At 39.4% G+C, this 25,116-nt stretch overlaps 1 protein-coding gene across 1 annotated transcript; it reads right to left on the bottom strand.

Annotated features, from left to right (window-relative positions):
- Positions 1-1,054: 1,054 nt before the first annotated feature.
- LOC307026705 (B-cell receptor CD22-like) lies at positions 1,055-23,296 on the bottom strand. The gene is made up of 9 exons (XM_079662302.1): positions 22,596-23,296; positions 19,816-20,543; positions 18,478-18,527; positions 17,942-18,331; positions 17,290-17,595; positions 16,964-17,218; positions 16,710-16,806; positions 16,538-16,595; positions 1,055-1,889 (listed from the first exon to the last, which is right to left on the bottom strand). The coding sequence occupies exons 3-9, from the start codon at positions 18,515-18,517 to the stop codon at positions 1,836-1,838; spliced, it is 1,200 nt and encodes a 399-aa protein (XP_079518428.1). The 5' UTR covers positions 18,518-18,527; positions 19,816-20,543; positions 22,596-23,296; the 3' UTR covers positions 1,055-1,835.
- Positions 23,297-25,116: the final 1,820 nt, after the last annotated feature.

Here is a 25,116-nt window from a genome sequence, read left to right as displayed (position 1 = left end):
AGCGTAGAGGTCCTCTGGTCTGTTTGCTGTCTCTGACACTTTGACCTCAGCGTACAGCGTGTCCTCCGTCTGTCCACCGTCCTGCTCTGAGACAGGGGGACTTTGATTCCTCTGCTTGGAGAAGTCGATCTCTCCGTAGTGGATTTCTTCTCCTGTTTCTTTTGCTGCGGCTGATTCTTGGACAGCTGTTAGCCTCTGTGTATTATTGATTTGTGTCTCATGTTCTCCCCTGATCTGCTCCCCCTGCTGAGAGTTGATACATAGAAATAGGAACTCTTATGAAACACCATGACAGTGATTCATTGTGCCACATTTACTCACAGATAAGCAACTTAGTCAGTGCAGTCTCCAGTCTATTTAAGAAAGTATTCACAACACATATATGTACTGCACATTTGAGTATTTCCCACCTGTGACTGTTCTTGAGTTGTATGTTTGGACTTCAACCACCTGGAACAGACAAAGAGCGGTCAGCTTCATGTAATAGATGTGGATATTACATTGATTTGAGTTACTTACCAAACAGCAACAGCAAAACAGATGAGTATCATGATCCCAATGACCCCCCCAACAACTCCCCCCCATGGTGAAGAGCCATGAAGCTGTTCCGCTCCTACAGCAAAAAACCTTCGTGGCTATAATCCAGATTTCATGTAGAGCTTGACTTCATACAGTATTTAGGAAACACAGACAATGATGAAGCTGAAACTCAAAATGTCTTCTCAGTTTATGAAATTCTGTTTTTTATTTTCTCTCTTCCTCTTTTCACTTTCCTTTCAAATTACAAATCTCTTTTCGTCCTATTTTATGTGGCCTAATTTGATGAAATCCTAACTTATAATTTATAGACCACATTTTTCACTTCCCATCAAACTCATTATTCCCATTTTTGCATATATTTACATTGATGCATTAACTGCTTTACCCAAAAATACCTGCTCCTATTTCACACATGTATGCATGTGTTTACCTCCATTAGCCAGATGGATATTTTTTTCACTTTAAGATGAGCCATTTCTCAAGAGTTAGAAAATTATGACATATTTCAAGAGCAGGAAATATTAACTTTATTTAATTCACAATGTTGATGCTTACCATTTCACATATTACATTTTATCATCATCAAAACAGTAACTTAGATATCTGAATGTATTTGTATAACATTCAAAGCCTCTGCACAGAATTCTTTTTTAACCCCTGATTTGTTTTGTATTTAACACAGTTCACATGCATCGAACAGAAATACAAGTTAAGCAATTACAAAGAAAAAGAACAAAATAAAAATCATATGCCATGATTACGTTTAACGAGAGACAAATTAATGAAGAACTTTTTACTTGTGCGTACAGTACAAACAGTACAAACACTTCAACATGTTATTAACTAAGGTTTAGGGTGATATTTAAAGAATATGTTACAATTGAGTATTTAGAGAAATCTGAATTTTAAGCGGCACACTAAGGCAAATAATTACGAAAACATTTTTAATCCTAAACCAAACATACCTGAAAAATGTTGTAGAAAGCATTGAAATGATTGTCTGACCAAAATGTGAAATTCAGTAATTAATGTAAGGTGTTCAACAAATGCTCTACAGTATTTAGTCTTGTTAGAAAAAAGGAAGTGTGGACACACACACCAGGCTTTTGTATCTGCTGGATCCCACATCATGACCAATATTTAGTCTCTCTGCTAATATCCTGTTTTTATTTTCATCTCACCACTCACTGCATCCTGTAAGCCACTCCTTCTTAATGTGGAACATATAAGGCAAATCAATACAGTATTTTCTTTCAGTAAAAGTGAACTGAACGTCTTCCTGCTCTCTTTGTGACTCAGGATGTTTGTAACTCGACCACACCGTTGACATAGTCTGCTTCTGCTGCGTCCTGAAAAATAAGAGGGGAGTTCACTTAAAGAGCAACTTGCAGGTTTTTTTTTTTTACTACATTTATGCTTAACCTTGCCTGAAAATTACAATTAAAAATGTTAATGCAGGATTTGGACATAAGGGCAGGAATTCAGAGGAAAAGGAGCCGTTTTGAGCTCTGCTACTAAAAACTGCTTTTTTTTAAACATCATACGTACATATGTACGTCAAACGCGTCATATTACGTCATGGGGGAGCAACTTTCTCGGACTCGTTCTCTGCCCAATCCGCGGTAGTAGTTTGTAGTTGGTTTGAGCTGTTGTGATTTAGTGAGCTGGTAATTTTTCGGTAATTTTACATTGCATTTCACCATTTGCAATCATAGTGAGCTTGTGTTTGTGCAGGTTGCACAAACTCGAGCCTGTCAGGACATCGAGTCCACAGTTTCCCTCACGGGAAAAGGACCGGAGCTAGCGTTCGTTCCTGGGTGCGTTGTGCATCCACCTCCGTGCAGCACATACTCTCCACAGCTTTATCAGGAAACCGTAATACATCTCTCTCCCCCCCTTCGCCTCTCTCTCTCTCTCTCTCTCTCTCTCTCTCTCTCTCTCTCTCTCTCTCTCTCTCTCTCTCTCTCTCTCTCTCTCTCTCTCTCTCCCCTCCGGTACACGGCACCGTGGGACGTAGTGTGGAGTTGCATTAGGTAACGCTGTGGTGGCTGTACTGCTCCAGCCGTCTCCTTTGTGTTTGTTTGTTTCCCCCTGTCTGTGTTGTTTGTGTGGTGGCTGTCACTCCCTGCTCCCGGCTCAACCTCCACTCACCTGCTGCAATCAGCTGTGCACCCTCCCCGACTACACACCTGCTTTTCATCAAGCCATTTACAACGGCATATCAACAGAGGCTCCAAAACCTTTCTCCGCCAGATCGTCAAGTATCAGCCGCATCCCGCGTCTCCCCTCCGGTACACAGCACCGTAGTGTGGAGTTGCATTAGGTAACGCGAGATACCAGCACAAAGATTAGCTAACATTAACTGTAGCTAACGCCGGTGACTCACCAAGACAGCTGCTCTGTTCTCCACTGGTTCTCCTCACACCAAAGCTCCATTTCTCTCAGATGGCCGTTATTTTTTCTAATCCTTGGCTGCTCCTGGTCTCTTGGACGCATAACAGGCTCATAATTATAATCATATGCATTCGAATATATATTTTTTCAACCTTTTTTGTGTAAAAACTAGCATTGTGATCCATGTTTATTCATACGTTAAACCGGCCGCTCTCCCCCATGTTACGTCACACACGGGAGGTCACGTGCGGAGGCTTTTTTATGCGGAAGTGAAAATGTCTTACTAAAACGACGCCAGATGTCACTGCAGTGTATATTTTTGGAAAATCTAGTGTATTCATCATTTTCCTACACATTTATTCACTGGTGTCTCTAACCTGCAAGTTGCTCTTTAAGAGATTTAGTAACTGTAAAGATTAAAAATAGTTGCAGCATGTAATTTGTGTAGCCACAGAATAACAGTTAGGTCACAGGACCTCACAACACCATACACTGTACAGCAGACGGAGCAATCAACCAAATAACTAAAAAGACCCTTTAAAGGTCACCTTTTATGCAAAATCCAGTTTTTCCTGTTTTTTATACATAAACATGTGTCCCTTCTGTTTTAAGAGATTCTGAAAGTTTCAGGAAAATAGATTCCCTCTCTTTTTGTCCATTTATATAAAAACCTGTCTGAAAATGAGCTGATCCGATTTTGGCCACTTTGTGATGTCATAATGTTTTTTTGGGTTGTACAACCAAAGCCAAGCCAACCAAGGTAACACCCCCCACCTTATCACCTGAATCTCCTCCTAGAACATTGTGTTTGTTCAAACCAATCATCTCTCAGAGGGGCGTGGCCAGCAGCCGCTCATTAGCATTTAAAGCTACAGACACAGAATCTGAACTTTTGAAACAGGGCTGAAACAGAGGGGATTATGGGATGCTGCAATGATCTGTTTGGTATTTCAGCCAAACACTTCAGAGACATGTTTTGTGTATATCTGAGACCTGTAATATATTGTTGAAAAAGAGTATGATAGGGGATCTTTAAAGAATAAGTGGAAACTCGCACACTAAAAAGCACACATATAATGTCTGCTGTATCATCTTTACAAGGTGATACTACGTTAATGTTGTGTTAGCGCTTGTTGGACAGCACTCAAAATAAATTAATGCAGGTTTAGAATTTGACTTGATTTTTATTGGGGAATACTTGTATTTGTCTTTGATTATGTTTTCTTGGTATTTATGTCTGAAGTTCTGTTATCAGCAATCTGTGTTTTAATGGACCAATTCATATAATTGTTATAGCAAACAAGTTACCTTTTTACACTTCCATCAGACATGGAGCAACATCAGCCTTCATTTGGAGTCCTACGTCTGATAACTGGAGAATATTCATCTCACATTTGTTGCTCCTAAGCTCCTAAACACTCCATTTGTCACCAGCTAACTTCTTACATCACAAGTCTGCGCTATAAGGTAACATAACCAGATGTTTTAGTTATTTTCATTGCTTTAACCTGCTTCAAAATCAATAGTGAACATTCGTAAATGCCTGCACCCAGCTCTGATGTCTCAATAGTGAGATGTGCTGCTTTACATGTGATGTCACTTCTGTTAAAAAGTATAATCATTGGAGGATAATCCCTTCTTTATTAAGCACATCCAAACACAAGAACAACTACAAATAAACCCTAGTCTATTAATACCTCTCCTCGTCTGGTGGGTTTCTCCTCTGGTTCAGAAGAGCGTCTTGATCTAAACCAGCTGGGAAAGAAAGGAAAACATTTTGTTTTGTTTATCTTGTGATAAACAACTTGTTTGCCAAATATACAAATTAGTGTGTAGCTGCATGTCATATCACAGGAGAGTTTGTCTCACGATTCAAATATGACCATTGTACTGACGAGCATTATGATTCCCAGCATCTTCAGTATCAGATGAACATCTAGGCCTACCGTCCCAATCAGTTGGTCACCTGCAACCCAACAGCATGGTCAGATTCCACTCACTGGGAGACATGAGAACATCTCAAACCAGGACTCCTGCTGCTACCTTCAAATATCAACGCACGTCCTTACACTAGTTTAATTAAATTTATTTGACATGGAATTGTAGTGCAGTTTCATGTTTACCTCCGTTAGCCAGCTGGATCTTTGGGGATGTTTCTTTACCAAGCTCATTTGTGGCCACACAGTAATAACCTCCTCTCTCTGTGGCATTAACGCTGTAAATCTCTCCCTGTGAGACGTTCATGTCTCCATCTTGGCTCTCCTTGAACCAGGTGAAGCTGCTTGTCCTTAGGAGCATCTGAGGAAAATGTGAGATTAACTTCATTCAAATCATGCCATCATGTGCTGACAATCACAGGTTGTTCTTACATGAAACATGGAGAGTCTTTGTCTCCTCTGCTGTCTTCACATCTTTCCCTTCATTCACAGGATAGCTGGCAGAGCAGGTCATGTTGAATCCATCATGTTGGTCTGTCAGAGTGAGGGTCTTCTGGATCTTAGTCGTGAAGGTCCGATCTGGGTTTTCCTCCATTGTGTTGGGAGGGTCTTGTTGGAGAGTCCAGGTGAGTTTAGGAGGGGAGTGTGGACAGGGAGCTGGAGCTGAGCAGGTTACAGTGACAGACTCTGCTTCCTTCAGATCACCTGGGATCTCAATGGTGGGGCTCGGAGCAGAATCTGTGGTTTAAAAAAATAATAGCTGATTGTGAGCTTAAAATAAATAAATATAAAATAGAGTCACTCACAGAATGATCAATGTGGGTTTTTGTAGGCTGACAGTGCTATTTCGTATGAAATCTTCAATGTCCTCGAATCCATGAATATGGATTTTTTTTGTCCCCCAGAAAATGTTGCTCAAACTCTTAAATATAATTCTCCATAGCGTTTAACATCCTCAGAGGGTATTACTGTATTGCATTGCATTGCAAGGTTACAGACAGATATCGATAAAGGCCTGAATAACCATATTTAAGAGCCCTATATAAACATGGCATACTATTTATGTCAAAGATAGAACAATTTTCTTATTTGAAGTAATAGATTACTGCATTTTGTTTTTTTAAGTGTTGCCAGTGGTTTAACCTGTTAAACCCCGAGCCTGTTTTTCAGGTTTCAGGCTCGAAAATGACATTCCCACAACAAATGACCATATCTTCCCTTCTAAAAGGGTTAAATTAATAATCTTTTTTCTCAAAGTAATGATAAACCTGTCAATTGGATGTAGAAAATTCAGATTTAACATGGTAAAAAAATGTAAATTATAGTGTCCGTCCCAAAAATATGTTGTACTCATAGTGAAAACTAACCTTGGATAATGGGTTAGTAGACTAAAAGCTTTAGGAATCCAAAGTACAACATATAATAAGTACCCTGTATCAAGATTGATGCAAAACAAGTGATATTTGACCTTTTTAGACAGATTTATCAAAAAAAAACCTCCTCTGGGGCCATTTGGGTGGATTTTTCATATCTCTGGCTCCCCCTGCTGGATTTTGACATGTGACATCTCTTTCTAACCGTCAGAGCCAATGGAATCGAGTGGAACTCCCCACATAGTCCTTATTTGGTCATGTGTGTGTGTTAGACTGCTGCATTGCCAAGACCGGAAGCAGCAGCCACTCTGGTGGCTACCATTAGCAGCTAACTTTTGCTCTGCGATTTTTACATAAAAATCGAATTATGGATTATAAATAATTCTAATTATTGCCCATAAACTTTATCAACCTATGGATTAACCGGTTCAGCTGCGTTTTTTCTCGTTTTAATGCCATTGAACACGTCTTTTGATCAGATTAACAGCTACGGTGAGACGATCTCTCTAGAAGCTACGTAAAGGTACGTGTTGTGATGTCTGTCTTTGCTTCCCCTGTCGCAAGTCCGTTAGCATTTTTCACTAAGGGATCATTTAGATGCTTCTTATGAGACTTGTGTTTTGTTTTGGTAAAAAATGTTTATATCGTCAGTTAGCGGAGATTATTTCCGTTAATCTGGTATAACATATTAATAGGTTCTTAAATATTAAGATCCCCTGAGAAACAGTGTCCTGAAAAAAAAACCCAGGGTCCCCGCCGGCGGGGACCTTGGGGCTAGTAGACAGAGCTATTTTTTGTGAAGTGTATTTATTACTCATTAGGAAGTTATAAATACACGAGGGATCCTTTTCCCAAATTTCAAATGCATTGTTATGTATGACTCTAAAGTAAAATGGAAACAATATAGGATCAGATTTATTTATTTAATATCAAAGCAGATTCAGGAATCTACAGCCTCAGCTGTATATTAGCATCCTCACACCAGTCCTCAGCTCACTGTTCCTGTAAGTATAGCCTCTATTCTAAACCTTAATATTTGAGATCGACTGAAAAAAAAGAAAGAGTCTCTTACCGTTCACTGTTATTTGAAGAGGATCACATCTAGCTGTTCCCCGAAATGGGCTGTTCTCAATCCTGAAATAGTATTTGTCTGTGTGACTTTTTTTTAAACTAGAAAACAGAGTGGTGCAGTTTCCCTTTTTCAGGTTTCCAGTAATACTCATTGGATATCTGTTGATTGACCCGTTACTGTGGAAAATCACGTTCTTTCATTTTTGGGCGAATATGAGCTCTTCTTTAATCCACACTCCGAAGATTACCCGTGAGATGTTGAAGCGCTCAGCTGGGACAGCGCTGAAGTTACGGGGGATCAGCAAACAGGATCCACTCAGTGCTTCCATCTGCTTCGGGGTGGTGATTTTAAGGGCCTGAGAACAAGTACCTTCAACAAGATGTGGGAGATCTGCAGGAAGAAAAAAAAGCATATTAACAAACTGTGTCTTGTAAGCAAATTGTATTCAAACTCAGGATGTGAACAAAGGAGTCATTCTGGTATTTCTGCTTTTTCTAAGTAAAGATTGTAAACTATTAAAGTAACAAACATCTCACCTGAAACAAAGAGGAATAGCAGCAACATGTTGGTCACCATATTCAGGATTCTGGATTTGCAAACACAAGAACACTGTTACTTTTCAATTGTAGTAATCATACATATAACATATTCAGTTTTTACAAAGTGCTTTTAGCAACTTCCCTACTCCAAAGGCACCACAGAAACTTACCCTGTACAACCAGTTCTTCTGCAGTATTATGCTTTGAAATAATTAACAGAAAATATAAAAAAATCAATAAAAGACAGAGTTCAGTCAAATGTTTCCTTACCACATGAGCCCACAGTTAAAAAATACTACATTTACTGCATTTCTTATCAACGCTGCACTTTCCCTGTGATAAAAGATGAACACACCACCCCTAACCGAGGTAGAACAACGCACAATCATGGTTTTTTAAAGTGGACGGTTGTGTAAAAAATATTAAATTGCAATTTTGGTCCATAGCTATAGTGACAATGTAGTCTTCTCTTGTAGCTCTGTAAGTAATGATCAGAGTGTCAATCAGTTGCGGCCGGCCCATAGGGGAGCTAGGGGCGCCGCCCCCCCTCTTCCCACATGTTTGATTGTCATTAAAAATAAATAAAAAAATATATTTAAAAAATATATTTTTATTTTATTAATTTTTTAATGAACAAGGTACATATTATATAGTTGGTATCAGTAACATTTATAATCTACAATAAAATTGCGTTTAAAAAAATGTTACGATAAAGTTACTGATAAGTCACATGTTTCCTGCCTGGCCGCAGCGTGTCCGGGCGGTAAGAAAGAGCCCTCAGCCAGAGCAGCAGCAGCCAACAAGCTGACTGTTGCTATCTGTAAACTATGCCGCCAAAACATAATTTCAGCCAATCAGCGTAGTCAGATCTGATGCTCAAAGGGCGCCCTGTCAGCGCCCTGGCCTGTGTGTCTGTGAGTTGTTTAGACTCGTATCCAAGGTGACTCTACAGTAGTTGTCGAGGATGGCTGCGTCTGCAGGTGGAAACTCCGGTGCTAGTGGATCGACGGAGCTGTTGATGAACATTTACATGCTTATTGTAGTTGTAAGGGCAATGCCTGTGGCACCATGGAGAATATGTGTGGGGTGGACCTGTATTTTACAGGAAAGGAGTGAACAGAGGGTCGAGTTGTCGATTCTTGTTCAGTTGTCATCTTCCTCACCCTCTCAGACTTTGAGTTGCTAAAGAGACGCGCTACCATAGAAACCAAACAATGGTGTACCTGTATTAAAGTCAGAGTGGAAACAGCCGTGATTAAATCTGATTTTGTCAGAAATCGGGAGAAATGCAGGAGTCTCCCGCGAAAATCGGGAGGGTTGGCAAGAATCACACACACACACACACACACACACGCACGCACGCACGCACGCACGCACGCACGCACGCACGCACGCACGCACGCACACACACACACACACACACACACACACACACACACACACACACACACACACACACACATACATACATACACACACACACACACACACACACACACACACACACACACACACACACACACACACACACACACAATGTTCGTATTTAGTCTCCTGATTGTAAATGGGAATTAAATAATTTGAGTGTTCCCAAAGCACCAGTGTTCTGCAGTTTGTGTGGGCATACTGTACTGTTGCACAGTTTTGGAAGATTCATAGCTAACCACACTGAATATTATGGATTATCTCATATTTTTAAGCCTCAATTTGTCGTCTTCGTCGTCGTCCCCCCCCTCTAACATCACCAGAAGTCATAATTTAAGGGGTCATTTCTCAAAAATGTGTTCCGGGGGACGATCCCCCGGACCGCACGGTTTGGTCAGCATTTCCATAGCCCCACCAAAAATATTTTTCACCAGCCGCCACTGGTGTCAATACATTTGGACTGGATGTTAAGAGACAATAGGCTAGTTGCACAAGATGGCGTCCATGGCATGATGGAGTTGTTTGGGGAGTTAGCGATATACATACGATAGATAGAGAGAGAGAGATAGATAGATAGATAGATAGATAAATAGATAGAGAGAGAGATAGATAGATAGATAGATACATAGATAGAGAGAGAGATAGATAGATAGATAGATAGCAAGATACATAGCATACAGTTAGCATACAGAATTATTGAAGGGAAAATAAGCGAAATAATCACCAGGATAATGATTAACTGTATTGCCAGACCGAATGTCAATAATCGTCTTTGTAAACATGACACAAGGTGGCGCCATATCCATGTCAGTGAATGTATTACTTTGAATTTACCCTCTGTATGTGTTAAGTAAATAAAGTTTTCTTGCCTTGAATGAAATTCACGCAACTCTTTATATTAGATACTGTGTTTTTAAGTGGCGATGGAGATTATTTGTTGACCCTGCTTTAAAGGATAGTTTGCCTTTGGAAATGGTGCGCTTTATCACTGTCTGGGTTTTGGTTGAAGTGGATCCAAATGCTGCTGCGTTTGGCTCATTTTCCATTTTCAAAAGAATCGGCTCATGAATATAACTAATATATATATATATTATATATAACTAATGAATTATAACTTCAAAACAAATGCACACAAAAATAACATAGGACGATACATAATATAAGAAATCCACAATTTGATAACATATGATGTAGTGTGGTACACTAATGTTTCATTTCATTTCAAACCTTTATTTATTCAGATTGGTCCCTTGAGATCATAGATCTCTTTTACAAGGGAGACCTGCAGCAATTTAAGTTCCACATGAAACATAAAACAACATAAAAACAAACAATAGAGGATATCATAAAACATATTTACATACTTATCAACATTTACAAATACCCATAGTTTCAGAAAGCATTTCACTTAGACGTGCTTTAAAAACATTCAGAGAAATAAAATTGGTCAATTTCAATTTTAGCTGTAGACTGTTCCAAGCAAGTGGAGCTGCGCAAATAAAAGCTCCTTACTCTTGACACATCTAACAAGACTACATCATGCGATCTCAGACAATAGCTGCTTGCAACTCTCTGTTTTATCAGTGAACAGATGTAATACGGGAGTTTGCCCAACATAGCTTTATAAATAAATGTGTACCAATGACTAAACCTCCGTACAGTGAGGGATCGAAAACCTGCCAATGTAGTGTAGTGCATATCACTTCATGTACAAATAAAAATAAAAATGATCTTCTTTCTCCCTAATGGTTTTAGCCACCTCGTAGTCTCTGCAGATACGCTGTATAAGGATATCATCCTCCGCAAAAACAACGAAATCGCACCACTCCATCCCTGTGAGTAGCAGCTGGCCTTGCACCTGCCAATAGTAGCTATGAGACCTCTTCAGTTTTAATGTGCCACTCTGCATTTTTAAGTAGCGACAGTCCACATAACTTTTTGCATTTGGGCATTTGATTTCTACAAGTCCAAAAGGTGGGCTCTCAGTTGGGTCAAACACCAGACCGTCAGGAGATGACCCTAACCAGGGGGCATCTGGGTGAATGACAAACCCACTGGCCAGTAATTTGTGTTTTTAATCCGGCAGTATTCCTGCATGGCAACCGGTTCCAGTGCCAGTCCCCTCTTCATTGACGCCGTTTGCACCACTCCCTTCCGAATCCGTTGTGCCAAGTCTTCAGCCGAACTCTGACCTCGAACATGGCATACTTCCCTGAAACGGGAAGAAGTTATTCTTGGCCTCCTAACACGGTGCCATTCCACACTGTCGCTCTGCTCCCTTGTGGCCACCTCGATTTTCCTTGCCATGGGCAATGTTGTTGCAAGTGACAGTGGATGGAGGTGCTGTTGGTGACTGCACACAATCTCACAGGTGGTAGGCTCCAGCCTATAGCCATCCACAGGTAGAGGTGGTGGTGGAGGGGCATCTGGGTGACGCACTATAACCCGGCTAAGAGGTAGTGGATGCTGGAATGAGATTGGGCTACCTTCCTGAACTTTTCCAAAGGTGGAGTTAACCAGTGGCACGTCCACACTTATAGCCATGGTGGTGATCAGTGGTGCGATGTCTGCTGAGAAGTCCTTGTATGCCTCGCAGACTTTGAGGACATCTGAATCTGGCAGCTCCCCCCGTACGGCCTTGTAACGTGTACTCCTTTGAACATGTTTATATGATAATTAGGACTTTAAGAACAATTGTACACTCAAACAACAATCACAAAGTTGTAGAAGGCTACATACAATTACTTGGGACAATAGATATTACCTTACACCGTCAGAAACTGTAAACTGCTTTGGCTTAGTGGACATGAACACCATGTCACTCACTCTGCCTGGTTTCACACCCTATTAATTTCAAAAAATAATTGTCAAATTAATTGAAATGGTCATTGATGCAACATACTAAATCAGCTCTTGGCACAACGGAAATACTCATTAAACCGTGGATTGGTTGTGAACACATACTTACCATGGTTCTTGGCTTGTGCCATCGCTGCTCTGTTTCAGTGCAGCTGAGGACAGGGGGGTACAGCAGCCAGGTTGAGTGTGGAGTAGTGTGCGGTATGGAACAGCAGTGCAACATTGTGGTTGCAGAGTGCTGTTCCAGCTACACAGGAACACTTTGCCACTGCAATCTCCACAGGTGAGCAGTTCTCAAAGACAATCTACACATTAAAACAAAATATCAGTCATTTTACATTTAGGACACTGCTTCAATACAACACAGAAAAATGAAAAAGCTGAGAGCAGGCTGATCAGGCAAGTAGTAGGTGTGGGAAAAGGCTAAACCATGTCAGGTTATCAGTCACATCACATACACAGAAGTTCTGCTGTTTGGAATACTGTAATTTAAGGACATTCAAACAGATAAGCTCTCTCAGCTGTCTCAATTTATTATCTTATTATTATATTATAACTACATAAAATAGTGTTGGTAGAACGTTGAACAGCTTAACATAGATGTAGGGTACAAAACCAGCACTTACCTAACACTGGCCAACACAAATAATTGGACCCTACATGGATTATACGAACCATACAGTGAAGAACAGCAGCCGTCACAACCAGTTTCTGGGGTTTCCATGAAAGCAGAGACGGTTTTCAACCTCTCATTAAGAATCTTTGATGAAAGCTAAGTTTGGGTTTAGCTAATGTATTTATCATTTTACACGAGAGGGTTACAAAACGAAAATAAATCTGTAGCCCCTTCATGCTACACACACATAGCTAGTTGATGTGAGCTAATTTATTGTCCCTATTATCACGAATCTGTTGCAAAACGTCAGCTAGCTGGGCTTTTTTGAATTCTAAATCACAGGTTACCTACTCTAGCCACATCAAAACCCCAGAACATGAACCTGATTGAGGCTTTGAACCGATGAACACTTTTTATTTTTCTCCCTACTCTGAGATTGTGAGGCTTTTCATGCTTTCTCATGGACCTGTAACAGCTAGCCCTGACGCTCAATCTCCCTGAAGGTAGGTCTTTGTTTGAAACTGTGGGGAATTGTACATCATTCATGTTATCCAAAACACATAATAGTACATCATTAAAATGCTTTACACTGTATCAAGACTGTCAAGTTGTCAAAGTTAGCCAGTAACTACAGCTTTGTTTGTCACTTACCTTCATAATTGTCGATGTAACTGGATATGTACATTTTGAACCCCTTTTCTCAAAAAATCCAAATGGTATGTATTTATTTTTCTGTTATTCTGTTATTATTAAAGTAAGGAGTCCAATCACCAACATATTTAATTATTAAGTACCAGAGACTGTTCTCTTTTCTTAAAAGTAGGAAGGAATTCAGATGTTAAGGTTTCAAAGGACATGAGTCATGTTGTGAACAAAAATAATGACATATTTCAAGAGCAGGAAATATTAAATTTATTTAATTCATAATGTTGGTGCTTACCATTTTAAATATTACATTTTATCATCATCAAAACAGTAACTTAGATATCTAAATGTATTTGTATAACATTCAAAGCTTCTGCACATAATTCTTTTTTAACCCTTGATTTGTTTTTAATTTAACACAGTTCACATGCATCCAAAAGAAATACAAGTTAAGCAATTACAAAGTAAAAGAACAAAATAAAAATCATGTTCCATGATTACGTTTAACGTGAGACAAATTAATGAAGAACTTTTTACTTGTGCGTACAGTACAAACAGTACAAACACTTCAACATGTTATTCACTAAGGTTTAGGGTCATATTCAAAAAACATGGTACAATTTAGTATTTACAGAAATCTGAATTTTAAGTGGCACGCTAAGGCAAATAATTATGAAATAATTTTTTTAATCCTAAACCAAAAATACCTGCAAAATGTTGTAGAAAGCAATGAAATGATTGTCTTACCAAAATGTGAAATTCAGGAAGTAATGTAAGGTGTCCAACAAATGCTCTACAGTATTTAGTCTTGTTAGAAAAAAGGAAGTGTGGACACACACCAGGCTTTTGTATCTGCTGGATGCCACATCATTACCCATATTTCGTCTCTCTGCTAATATCCTCTTTTTATTTTCATCACACCACTCACTGCATCCTGTAAGCCACTCCTTCTTAATGTGGAACATATAAGGCAAATCAATACAGCATTTTCTTTCAGTAAAAGGGAACTGAACGTCTTCCTGCTCTCTTTGTGACTCAGGATGTTTGTAACTCGACCACACGGTTGACATAATCTGCTTCTGCTGCGTCCTGAAAAATAAGAGGGGAGGTTACTGTAACTTAAGAGATTTAGTGTCTGTAAAGATTAAAAACAGTTGCAGCATGTAATTTGTGTAGCCACAGAATAACAGTTATGTCTCAGGACCTCACAACACCATACACTGCACAGCAGACGGAGCAATCAACCGAATAACTAAAAAGACCCTTTTATGCAAAATCCACTTTTTCCTGTCTTTTATACATAAACATGTCTCCCCTCTGTGTTAAGAGATTCTGAAAGTTTCAGGAAAATAGATTCCCTCTCTTTTTGTCCATTTATATAAAAACCTGTCTGAAAATGAGCTGATCAGATTTTGGCCACTTTGTGATGTCATGATGTTTTTTTGGGTTGTACAACGACTAGCCAATAACCAACCAAGGTAACTCCCGTCCACCTGATCACCTGAATCTCCTCCTAGAACATTGTGTTTGTTCAAACCAATCATCTAATATCTAATATTGCAACTCACTTCTTTACGGCATCAGCACTACATCCCTCAACAGACTCCGATGGGTTCAAAATGCAGCTGCACGTCTCCTCACGCATACCAAATCATTGCATCACATCACCCCAGTCCTCAAAGACCTCCACTGGCTTCCTGTCTCCCATCGCAATAACTACAAAATTCTGGTCCTCACCTACAAAGCACTCCACCATTTGGCCCCCCCTTATCTTACAAACCTTCTCACTCCTTATCAACCCCCACGGTCCCTCACATCCACCGCAGCCGGACTCCTATCCATTCCCACATCCACACTGTGCAGCTTTGGGGACAGAGCCTTCTCAGTGGCAGCTCCTAGGCTCTGGAATTCCCTCCCCCAAGATCTCCGTGACTCTGAGTCCCTCACAGTCTTTCAGTCCCGCCTCAAAACACATCTTTTCAACTCTGTCTACCCATAAGCCCCCGCCCGCTCTCAATCAACTTCCTCTTGACTGCCTTTTTATTATTATTTTATTTTTATTTTACTATACTTGTTTGCCTGTCCTTGTTTGTCTACCCTTCCTCATATTGTAAAGCGTCTTTGAGTTGTGAAAAGCGCTATATAAATAAAATGCATTATTATTATTATTATTATCTCTCAGAGGGGCGTGGCCAGCAGCAGCTCATTAGCATTTAAAGCTACAGACACATAATCTGAACTTTTGAAACAGGGCTGAAACAGAGGGGTTTATGGGATGCTGCAATGATCCGTTTGGTATTTCAGCCAAACACTTCAGAGACATGTTTTGTGTATATCTGAGACCTATAATATATTGTTGAAAAAGAGTGTGATAGGGGATCTTAAAAGAATAAGTGGAAACTCGCACACTAAAACGCACACATATACACAATAATGTTTGCTGTATCATCTTTACAAGGTGATACTACGTTAATGTTGTGTTAGCGCTTGTTTGACAGCACACAAAATAAATGAATGCAGGTTTAAAGTATGACTTGATTTTTATTGGGGAATACTTGTATTTGTCTATGATTATGTTTTCTAGGTATTTATGTCTGATGTTCTGTTATCAGCAATCTGTGTTTTAATGGACCAATTAATATAATTATTATAGCACACATGTTACCTTTTTACACTTCCATCAGACATGGAGCAACATCAGCCTTCATTTGGAGTCATACGTCTGATAGCTGGAGAATATTCATCTAATATTTGTTGCTCCTTAGCTCCTAAACACTCCATCTGTCACCAGCTAACTTCTTACATCACAAGTCTGCGATATAAGGTAACATAACCAGATGTTTTAGTTATTTTCATTGCTTTAACCTGCTTCAAAATCAATAGTGAACATTTGTAAATGCCTGCACCCAGCTCTGATGTCTCAGTAGTGAGATGTGCTGCTTTGCATGTGATGTCACTTCTGTTAAAAAGTATAATCATTGGAGGATAATTCCTTCTTAATTATTCACATCCTAACACAAGAACAACTACAAATAAACCCTAGTTTATTGATCCCTAAGAACTAAATTAGAAACTATTTTCAGTTGGAATTGTATTCATTGTCATGCAGGCAGTTAAATGTGTCCAATATGAAATACCTCTCCTCGTCTGGTGGATTCCTCCTCTGGTTCAGAAGAGCGTCTTGATCTAAACCAGCTGGAAAAAAAGGAAAACATTTGTTTTTGTTTATGTTCTGATGATAATGATCTACAGCCAAATATACAAATTAGTGTGTAGCTGCATGTCATATCACAGGAGAGTTTGTCTCACCATTCAAAGATGACCATTGTACTGACGAGCATTATGATTCCCAGCATCTTCAATATCAGATGAACATCTAGGCCTACCGTCCCAATCAGTTGATCACCTGCAACCCAACAGCATGGTCAGATTCCACTCACTGGGAGACATGAGAACATCTCAAACCAGGACTCCTGCTGCTACCTTCAAATATCAACGCACGTCCTTACAATAGTTTAATTACATTTATTTGATATGGAATTGTAGTGCAGTTTCGTGTTTACCAATAGTCAGCAGGATCGTTGTTGACGTTCCATTACCAAGCTCATTTGTGGCCACACAGTAATAACGTCCTCCCTCTGTGGCATTAAAGCTGTAAATCTCTCCCTGTGAGACCTTCATGTCTCCATCTTGGCTCTCCTTGAACCAGGTGAAGCTGCTGACGGGAGGCTGGGCTCTGCTGGAGCAGCTCAGCTCCACCCAGCTGCCCGCTGACACCGAACCTGAGGGCGGACTGACGGAGGTGTCCTTAGGAGCATCTGAGGAAAATGTGAGATTAACTTCATTCAAATCATGCCATCATGTGCTGACAATCACAGGTTGTTCTTACATGAAACATGGAGAGTCTTTGTCTCCTCTGCTGTCTTCACATCTTTCCCTTCATTCACAGGATAGCTGGCAGAGCAGGTGATGTTGAATCCATCATGTTGGTCTGACAGAGTGAGGGTCTTCTGGATCTTAGTCGTGAAGGTCCGATCTGGGTTTTCCTCCATTGTGTTGGGAGGGTCTTGTTGGAGAGTCCAGGTGAGTTTAGGAGGGGAGTGTGGACAGGGAGCTGGAGCTGAGCAGGTTACAGTGACAGACTCCGCCTCCTCCAGATCACCTGGGATCTCAATGGTGGGGCTCGGAGGAGAATCTGTGGTTTTACACATTTTAAATGTGAGGATACAGGCCAATACAGTTTTCAATAGTAATAAAAAAATGTACATCTTATTGTAAAACGTGAAAAGAAAGGTCAGTCAGCTGCATCCTTAGTAGATGTTGTCATCCACATGAGACTCATATCTGTGCATGTAGACGTGCACTATTTGTAATAGTAATGCATACAATATTATATACTGTAATATATTTGGATTTAGCAGGTTTCAGATATTATGACTTTTTGATTGTCTGAATAATTTCTGTAATAACTGATACATTGATTATCCTAGATGTATAGTTGAACAATAAAGGTAAGACTACTCCAACAAAAAGTCTCTTACCGTTCACTGTTATTTGAAGAGGACCACACATAGCTGTTCCCCGAAATGAGCTGCTCTCAATCCTGAAGAAGTATTTGTCTGTGTGACTTTTTTCCAAACTAGAAAACAGAGTGGTGCAGTTTCTCTGTCTCAGGTTTCCTGTAAGACTCATTGGATATGTGTTGATTGACCCATCACTGTGGAAAATCAAGTTTTCAGTTTTTTGGCCAAATGAGGGCTCTTCTTTACTCCACACTCCAAAGATTTTTCGTGCGCTGCTGAAGCTCTCAGCTGGGACAGCGCTGAAGTTACACGGGATCAGCAAACAGGATCCACTCAGTGCTTCCATCTGCTTCGGGGTGGTGATGTCAAGGGCCTTAGAACAAGCACCTTCAACAAGATGTGGGAGATCTGCAGGAAGAAAAAAGAGCATATTAACAAACTGTGTCTAGTAAGCAAATTGTATTCAAACTCAGGATGTGAACAAAGGAGTCATTCTGATATTTCTGCTTTTTCTCAGTAAAGATTGTAAACTATTAAAGTAACAAACATCTCACCTGAAACAAAGAGGACTAGCAGCAACATGTTGGTCACCATATTCAGGATTCTGGATTTGCAAACACAAGAACACTGTTACTTTTCATTTGTAGTAATCATACATATAACGTATTCAGTTTTTACAAAGTGCCTTTTAAAGGAACTTCCCTACTTCAAAGACACCACAGAAACTTGCCCTGTACAACCAGTTAGTTTTTGACACTTTCAATTTAAATGCTTATGCAGTATTATGCTTTTAAATAATTAACAAAATATAAAAAAAACAATAAAAGACAGAGTTCAGTCAAATGTTTCCTTACCACATGAGCCCACAGCTAGAACATACTACATTTACTGCATTTCTTATCAATGCTGCACTTTTCCTGTGATAAAAGATGAACACACCACCCCTAACCGAGGTAGAACAACGCACAATCATGTTTTTTTAAAGTGGATGGTTATGTAAGAAATATTAAATTGCGATTTTGGTCCATATCTATAGTGAAAATGTAGTCTTCTCTTGTAGCTCTGTAAGTAATGATCAGAGTGTCAATACATTTGGACTGGATGTTAACAGAGACAATAAAGCAAAGATGTCATCATTACCTTTTACTATCTTTGTTATACTCTGTATATAAACACACATGAATTATTGGTGGGAAATAAATTGCAAATTAAAAATCTAAAAGGTATGTATTTACTTTTCTGTTATTCTGTTATTATGAAAGTAAGGATCCAAATCACCAACTTAATAATTATTTAGCAGAGACTGTTCTCTTTTCTTAAAAGTAGGAAGGAAGTCAGATGTTAAGGTTTCAAAGGACATGAGTCATGTCGTGAACAAAAATAATGACATATTTCAAGAACAGGAAATATTAACTTTATTTAATTCTCAATGTTGGTGCTTACCATTTTAAATATTACATTTTATCATCATCAACACGGTAACTTAGATATCTGAATGTATTTGTATAACATTCAAAGCCTCTGCACAGAATTATTTTTAACCCCTGGTTTGTTTTTAATTTAACACAGTTCACACGCATCCAACAGAAATACAAGTTAAGCAATTACGAATAAAAAGAACAAAATAAAAATCATGTTCCATGATTACGTTTAACGTGAGACAAATTAATGAAGAACTTTTTACTTTTGCGTACAGTACAAACAGTACAAACACTTCAACATGTTATTCACTAAGGTTTAGGGTCATATTCAAAGAACATGGTACAATTTATTATTTACAGAAATCTGAAATTGAAGTGGCACGCTAAGGCAAATAATTACGAAATATCTTTTTATCCTAAACCAAAAATACCTGCAAAATGTTGTAGAAAGCATTGAAATGATTGTCTTACCAACATTTGAAATTCAGGAAGTAATGTAAGGTGTCCAACAAATGCTCTACAGTATTTAGTCTTGTTAGAAAAAAGGAAGTGTGGACACACACACCAGGCTTTTGTATCTGCTGGATGCCACATCATGACCCATATTTCGTCTCTCTGCTAATATCCTCTTTTTATTTTCATCACACCACTCACTGCATCCTGTAAGCCACTCCTTCTTAATGTTGAACATATAAGGCAAATTAATTTATTAATTAGGTTGTGAACACTTTATAAATCATTAATAATCTTTTATAAGACATTAGATAAACAGGGCAACTGTGAGCGGTTGCTTGCCAAATAGTGAGCCCACATTTATCTGGACTGCTAAGCCTTATATTGGCTAATTAGCGTACTTCGTCGTCTTCTTCATCAGCCAGCATCAACCACTGTGTTGATTCTCGCTAAGTAGCCAATATAAGGCTTAGTCATCTTGCCAAATAGTGAGCCTGTGTTGATGTATACAACTGGTTTATAAATGGTTCTTAATGATTAATAAAGTCTTTACAACCTTATTCATAACCTAATTATAAACCCTTTATGAATCCTTTATAAGGGTAGTCTTATTGTAAAGTGGTACCGGCAAATCAATACAGCATTTTATTTCAGTAAAAGTGAACTGAACGTCTTCCTGCTCTCTTTGTGACTCAGGATGTTTGTAACTCGACCACACGGTTGACATAATCTGCTTCTGCTGCGTCCTGAAAAATAAGAGGGGAGGTTACTGTAATTTAAGAGATTTAGTGTCTGTAAAGATTAAAAATAGTTGCAGCATGTAATTTGTGTAGCCACAGAATAACAGTTATGTCTCAGGACCTCACAACACCATACACTGCACAGCAGACGGTGCAATCAACCAAATAACTAAAAAGACCCTTTTATGCAAAATCCACTTTTTCCTGTCTTTTATACATAAACATGTCTCCCCTCTGTGTTAAGAGATTCTGAAAGTTTCAGGAAAATAGATTCCCTCTCTTTTTGTCCTTATCCATTTATATAAAAACCTGTCTGAAAATGAGCTGATCAGATTTTGGCCACTTTGTGATGGCATGATGTTTTTTTGGGTTGTACAACCACTAGCCAATAACCAACCAAGGTAACTCCCGTCCACCTGATCACCTGAATCTCCTCCTAGAACATTGTGTTTGTTCAAACCAATCATCTAATATCTAATATTGCAACTCACTTCTTTACGGCATCAGCACTACATCCCTCAACAGACTCCAACGGGTTCAAAATGCAGCTGCACGTCTCCTCACGCATACCAAATCATGGCATCACATCACCCCAGTCCTCAAAGACCTCCACTGGCTTCCTGTCTCCCATCGCATCAACTACAAAATTCTGGTCCTCACCTACAAAGCACTCCACCATTTGGCCCCCCCTTATCTCACAAACCTTCTCACTCCTTATCAACCCCCACGGTCCCTCAGATCCACCGCAGCCGGACTCCTATCCATTCCCACATCCACACTGTGCAGCTTTGGGGACAGAGCCTTCTCAGTGGCAGCTCCTAGGCTCTGGAATTCCCTCCCCCAAGATCTCCGTGACTCTGAGTCCCTCACAGTCTTTCAGTCCCGCCTCAAAACCCATCTTTTCAACTCTGTCTACCCATAAGCCCCCCCTGTGCTCTCAATCAACTTCCTCTTGACTGCCTTTTTATTATTATTTTATTTTAATTTTACTATACTTGTTTGCCTGTCCTTGTTTGTCTACCTTTCCTCATATTGTAAAGCGTCTTTGAGTTGTGAAAAGCGCTATATAAATAAAATGCATTATTATTATTATTATTATTATTATCTCTCAGAGGGGCGTGGCCAGCAGCAGCTCATTAGCATTCTACAGACACAGAATCAGCACTTTTGAAACAGGGCTGAAACAGAGGGGATTATGGGATGCTGCAATGATCTGTTTGGTATTTCAGCCAAACACTTCAGAGACATATTTTGTGTATATCTGAGACCTGTAATATATTGTTGAAAAAGAGTGTGATAGGGGATCTTTAAAGAATAAGTGGAAACTCACACACTAAAACGCACACATATAATTTTTGCTGTATCATCTTTACAAGGTGATACTACGTTAATGTTGTGTTAGCGCTTGTTGGACAGCACTCAAAAATAAATCAATGCAGGTTTAAAGTATGACTTGATTTTTATTGGGGAATACTTGTATTTGTCTATGATTATGTTTTCTTGGTATTTATGTCTGATGTTCTGTTATCAGCAATCTGTGTTTTAATGGACCAATTCATATAATTATTATAGCACACATGTTACCTTTTTACACTTCCATCAGACATGGAGCAACATCAGCCTTCATTTGGAGTCATACGTCTGATAGCTGGAGAATATTCATCTTTCATATTTGTTGCTCCTTAGCTCCTAAACACTCCATTTGTCACCAGCTAACTTCTTACATCACAAGTCTGCGATATAAGGTAACATAACCAGATGTTTTAGTTATTTTCATTGCTTTAACCTGCTGCAAAATCAATAGTGAACATTCGTAAATGCCTGCACCCAGCTCTGATGTCTCAGTAGTGAGATGTGCTGCTTTGCATGTGATGTCACTTCTGTTAAAAAGTATAATCATTGGAGGATAATTCCTTCTTAATTATGCACATCCTAACACAAGAACAACTACAAATAAACCCTAGTTTATTGATCCCTAAGAACTAAATTAGGAACTATTTTCAGTTGGAATTGTATTCATTGTCATGCAGGCAGTTAAATGTGTCCAATATGAAATACCTCTCCTCGTCTGGTGGATTCCTCCTCTGGTTCAGAAGAGCGTCTTGATCTAAACCAGCTGGAAAAAAAGGAAAACATTTGTTTTTGTTTATGTTGTGATGATAATTGATACGAGGAGTGAAGCAGGTAGGACCCAAACGCAGATAATACTGACAATACCTTTATTTCAAGGGCTAACATATCACAGGGACAGACAAAACACTCCACGGTGAACTCGGTCACAAACAAAAGACGAACCAACACTGAACACCGGAAGAGACAAGACTAAATACAGGGAGGGGTAATCACAAGACGAGAAACAGCCGGGCAGGGGAGGAGAAACACAAGGGCTACAGGTGAACACAATCAGACAACTAGACACACCAGGGAAACTAACGACAGGGAGGAAAACATGACAGGGAGAACAGCAAAACACCCAAACCTAGACATAAAAACGTGACATAACATGAATATCGTGACAATAATGATCTACAGCCAAATATACAAATTAGTGTGTAGCTGCATGTCATATCACAGGAGAGTTTGTCTCACCATTCAAAGATGACCATTGTACTGACGAGCATTATGATTCCCAGCATCTTCAATATCAGATGAACATCTAGGCCTACCGTCCCAATCAGTTGATCACCTGCCACCCAACAGCATGGTCAGATTCCACTCACTGGGAGACATGAGAACATCTCAAACCAGGACTCCTGCTGCTACCTTCAAATATCAACGCACGTCCTTTTGATAGTTTAATTAAATGAATTTGACATTGAATTGTAGTGGCAGTTTCATGTTTACCAATAGTCAGCAGGATCGTTGTTGACTTTCCATTACCAAGCTCATTTGTGGCCACACAGTAATAACGTCCTCCCTCTGTGGCATTAAAGCTGTAAATCTCTCCCTGTGAGACCTTCATGTCTCCATCTTGGCTCTCCTTGAACCAGGTGAAGCTGCTTGTCCTTAGGAGCATCTGAGGAAAATGTGAGATTAACTTCATTCAAATCATGCCATCATGTGCTGACAATCACAGGTTGTTCTCACATGAAACATGGAGAGTCTTTGTCTCCTCTGCTGTCTTCACATCTTTCCCTTCATTCACAGAATAGCTGGCAGAGCAGGTGATGTTGAATCCATCATGTTGGTGTTGGGAGGGTTTTGTTGGAGAGTCCAGGTGAGTTTAGGAGGGGAGTGTGGACAGGGAGCTGGAGCTGAGCAGGTTACAGTGACAGACTCCGCCTCCTTCAGATCACCTGGGTTTGAAAGGTTAATTCTGGGGCTTGGAGGAGAATCTGTGGTTGAAAGATTATCAGATTATACACTGAAAAACACTGTGCTGTGTTTTTAACCTTTAACATTTGTGTAAGTGTAAATTCTCATGTAATCTCCCATTAATAATGTCAGGACCTCTTAGTTTTATCTTGGAAGGGTAACAAAGTGAACAAAGTCGCATTCATTTAGATTTTTCCTGTTACTGCTACGGTACTTCCCCTAGGCATGTGATGCAGTAAAGATCTGCATTTAAAGTGTCTATTGATAGTGTATTCAGTCAGACATTCAAATCAATGACACCTGGTTTCTGTCACATTTAACCAGAAGTCGAAGAAGAAGTACTCAGATCCTTAACATAAGTAAAATACTATGTTCTTAAAATATTCCATTATGAATTTAAAAATCTTACTGAAGCATTTGGAGCAAAAGTTTTATTATCAAAATGTATGTGTTGAATACTTGGTAAATAATTACTATAAAGGGCATCATATCATCAGCATATCATGTGATTTATATGAAAAAAGTAACTATGTTAAATAAATCTAATGGAGTAAAAGTATGACATTTGCTTCCAAACTGTAGTAAAGTAAATACTCAAACAAATAATTGAGTAACTGTACTTACATTATTTACAATCCACCACTGTTTTACCCAGCACTCATACGGTTGAACAGCCTACAGCAGAAATGTAGTGTAGATAAGGTTCACTACGTTTGCTGTTTAAACCAAAATGGCACCTGATTTAACTTTTTATTTAGAATCAGAATTGTATAGAATCTCTCACCTTTGACTGTTATTTCTAGAGGATCACAACCAGCTGTTGCCAGAAATGGTCTGTTCTCAACTCTGAAGAAGTATCTGGCCGTGGAAGTTGTGTTTAACCTGTGAAATAAGGTTGTGCAGTTTCTCTGACTCAGGTCTCCAGTGATTTCCATTAGGTCGATTTCTGGCTTGCTACTGTTGAAAATCACTTTGTCTGGATTGTTGGCAAAGTCAGCAGTGTCTTTAATCCACACTCCGAAGGATTCTCTTGAGCCATCAAATGTTTCTCCAACTTTGTTAGCACTGAAGTTACATGGGACATGAAGACAGGATCCATTTAGTGCTTCCATCTCCTGAGGGGTTGTTAGGAGCAGATGATTCGAACACCTAGTGTTAGCCCCTGTGAAACAGATTCTGTTGTGATTTACAAGAACAAATCTTCATGAATGGAGCAGTAACACTTCATTTGATTAGCACCTGCCCTACCACTATCCTACAACCA

Source organism: Notothenia rossii (genome assembly GCF_949606895.1).
Source record: "Notothenia rossii genome assembly, chromosome: 12".
NCBI classification, from domain to species: domain Eukaryota; kingdom Metazoa; phylum Chordata; class Actinopteri; order Perciformes; family Nototheniidae; genus Notothenia; species Notothenia rossii.
The sequence above is the reverse complement of the archived record's forward strand: the minus strand, read 5'-3'. Positions and strand labels throughout refer to the sequence as shown.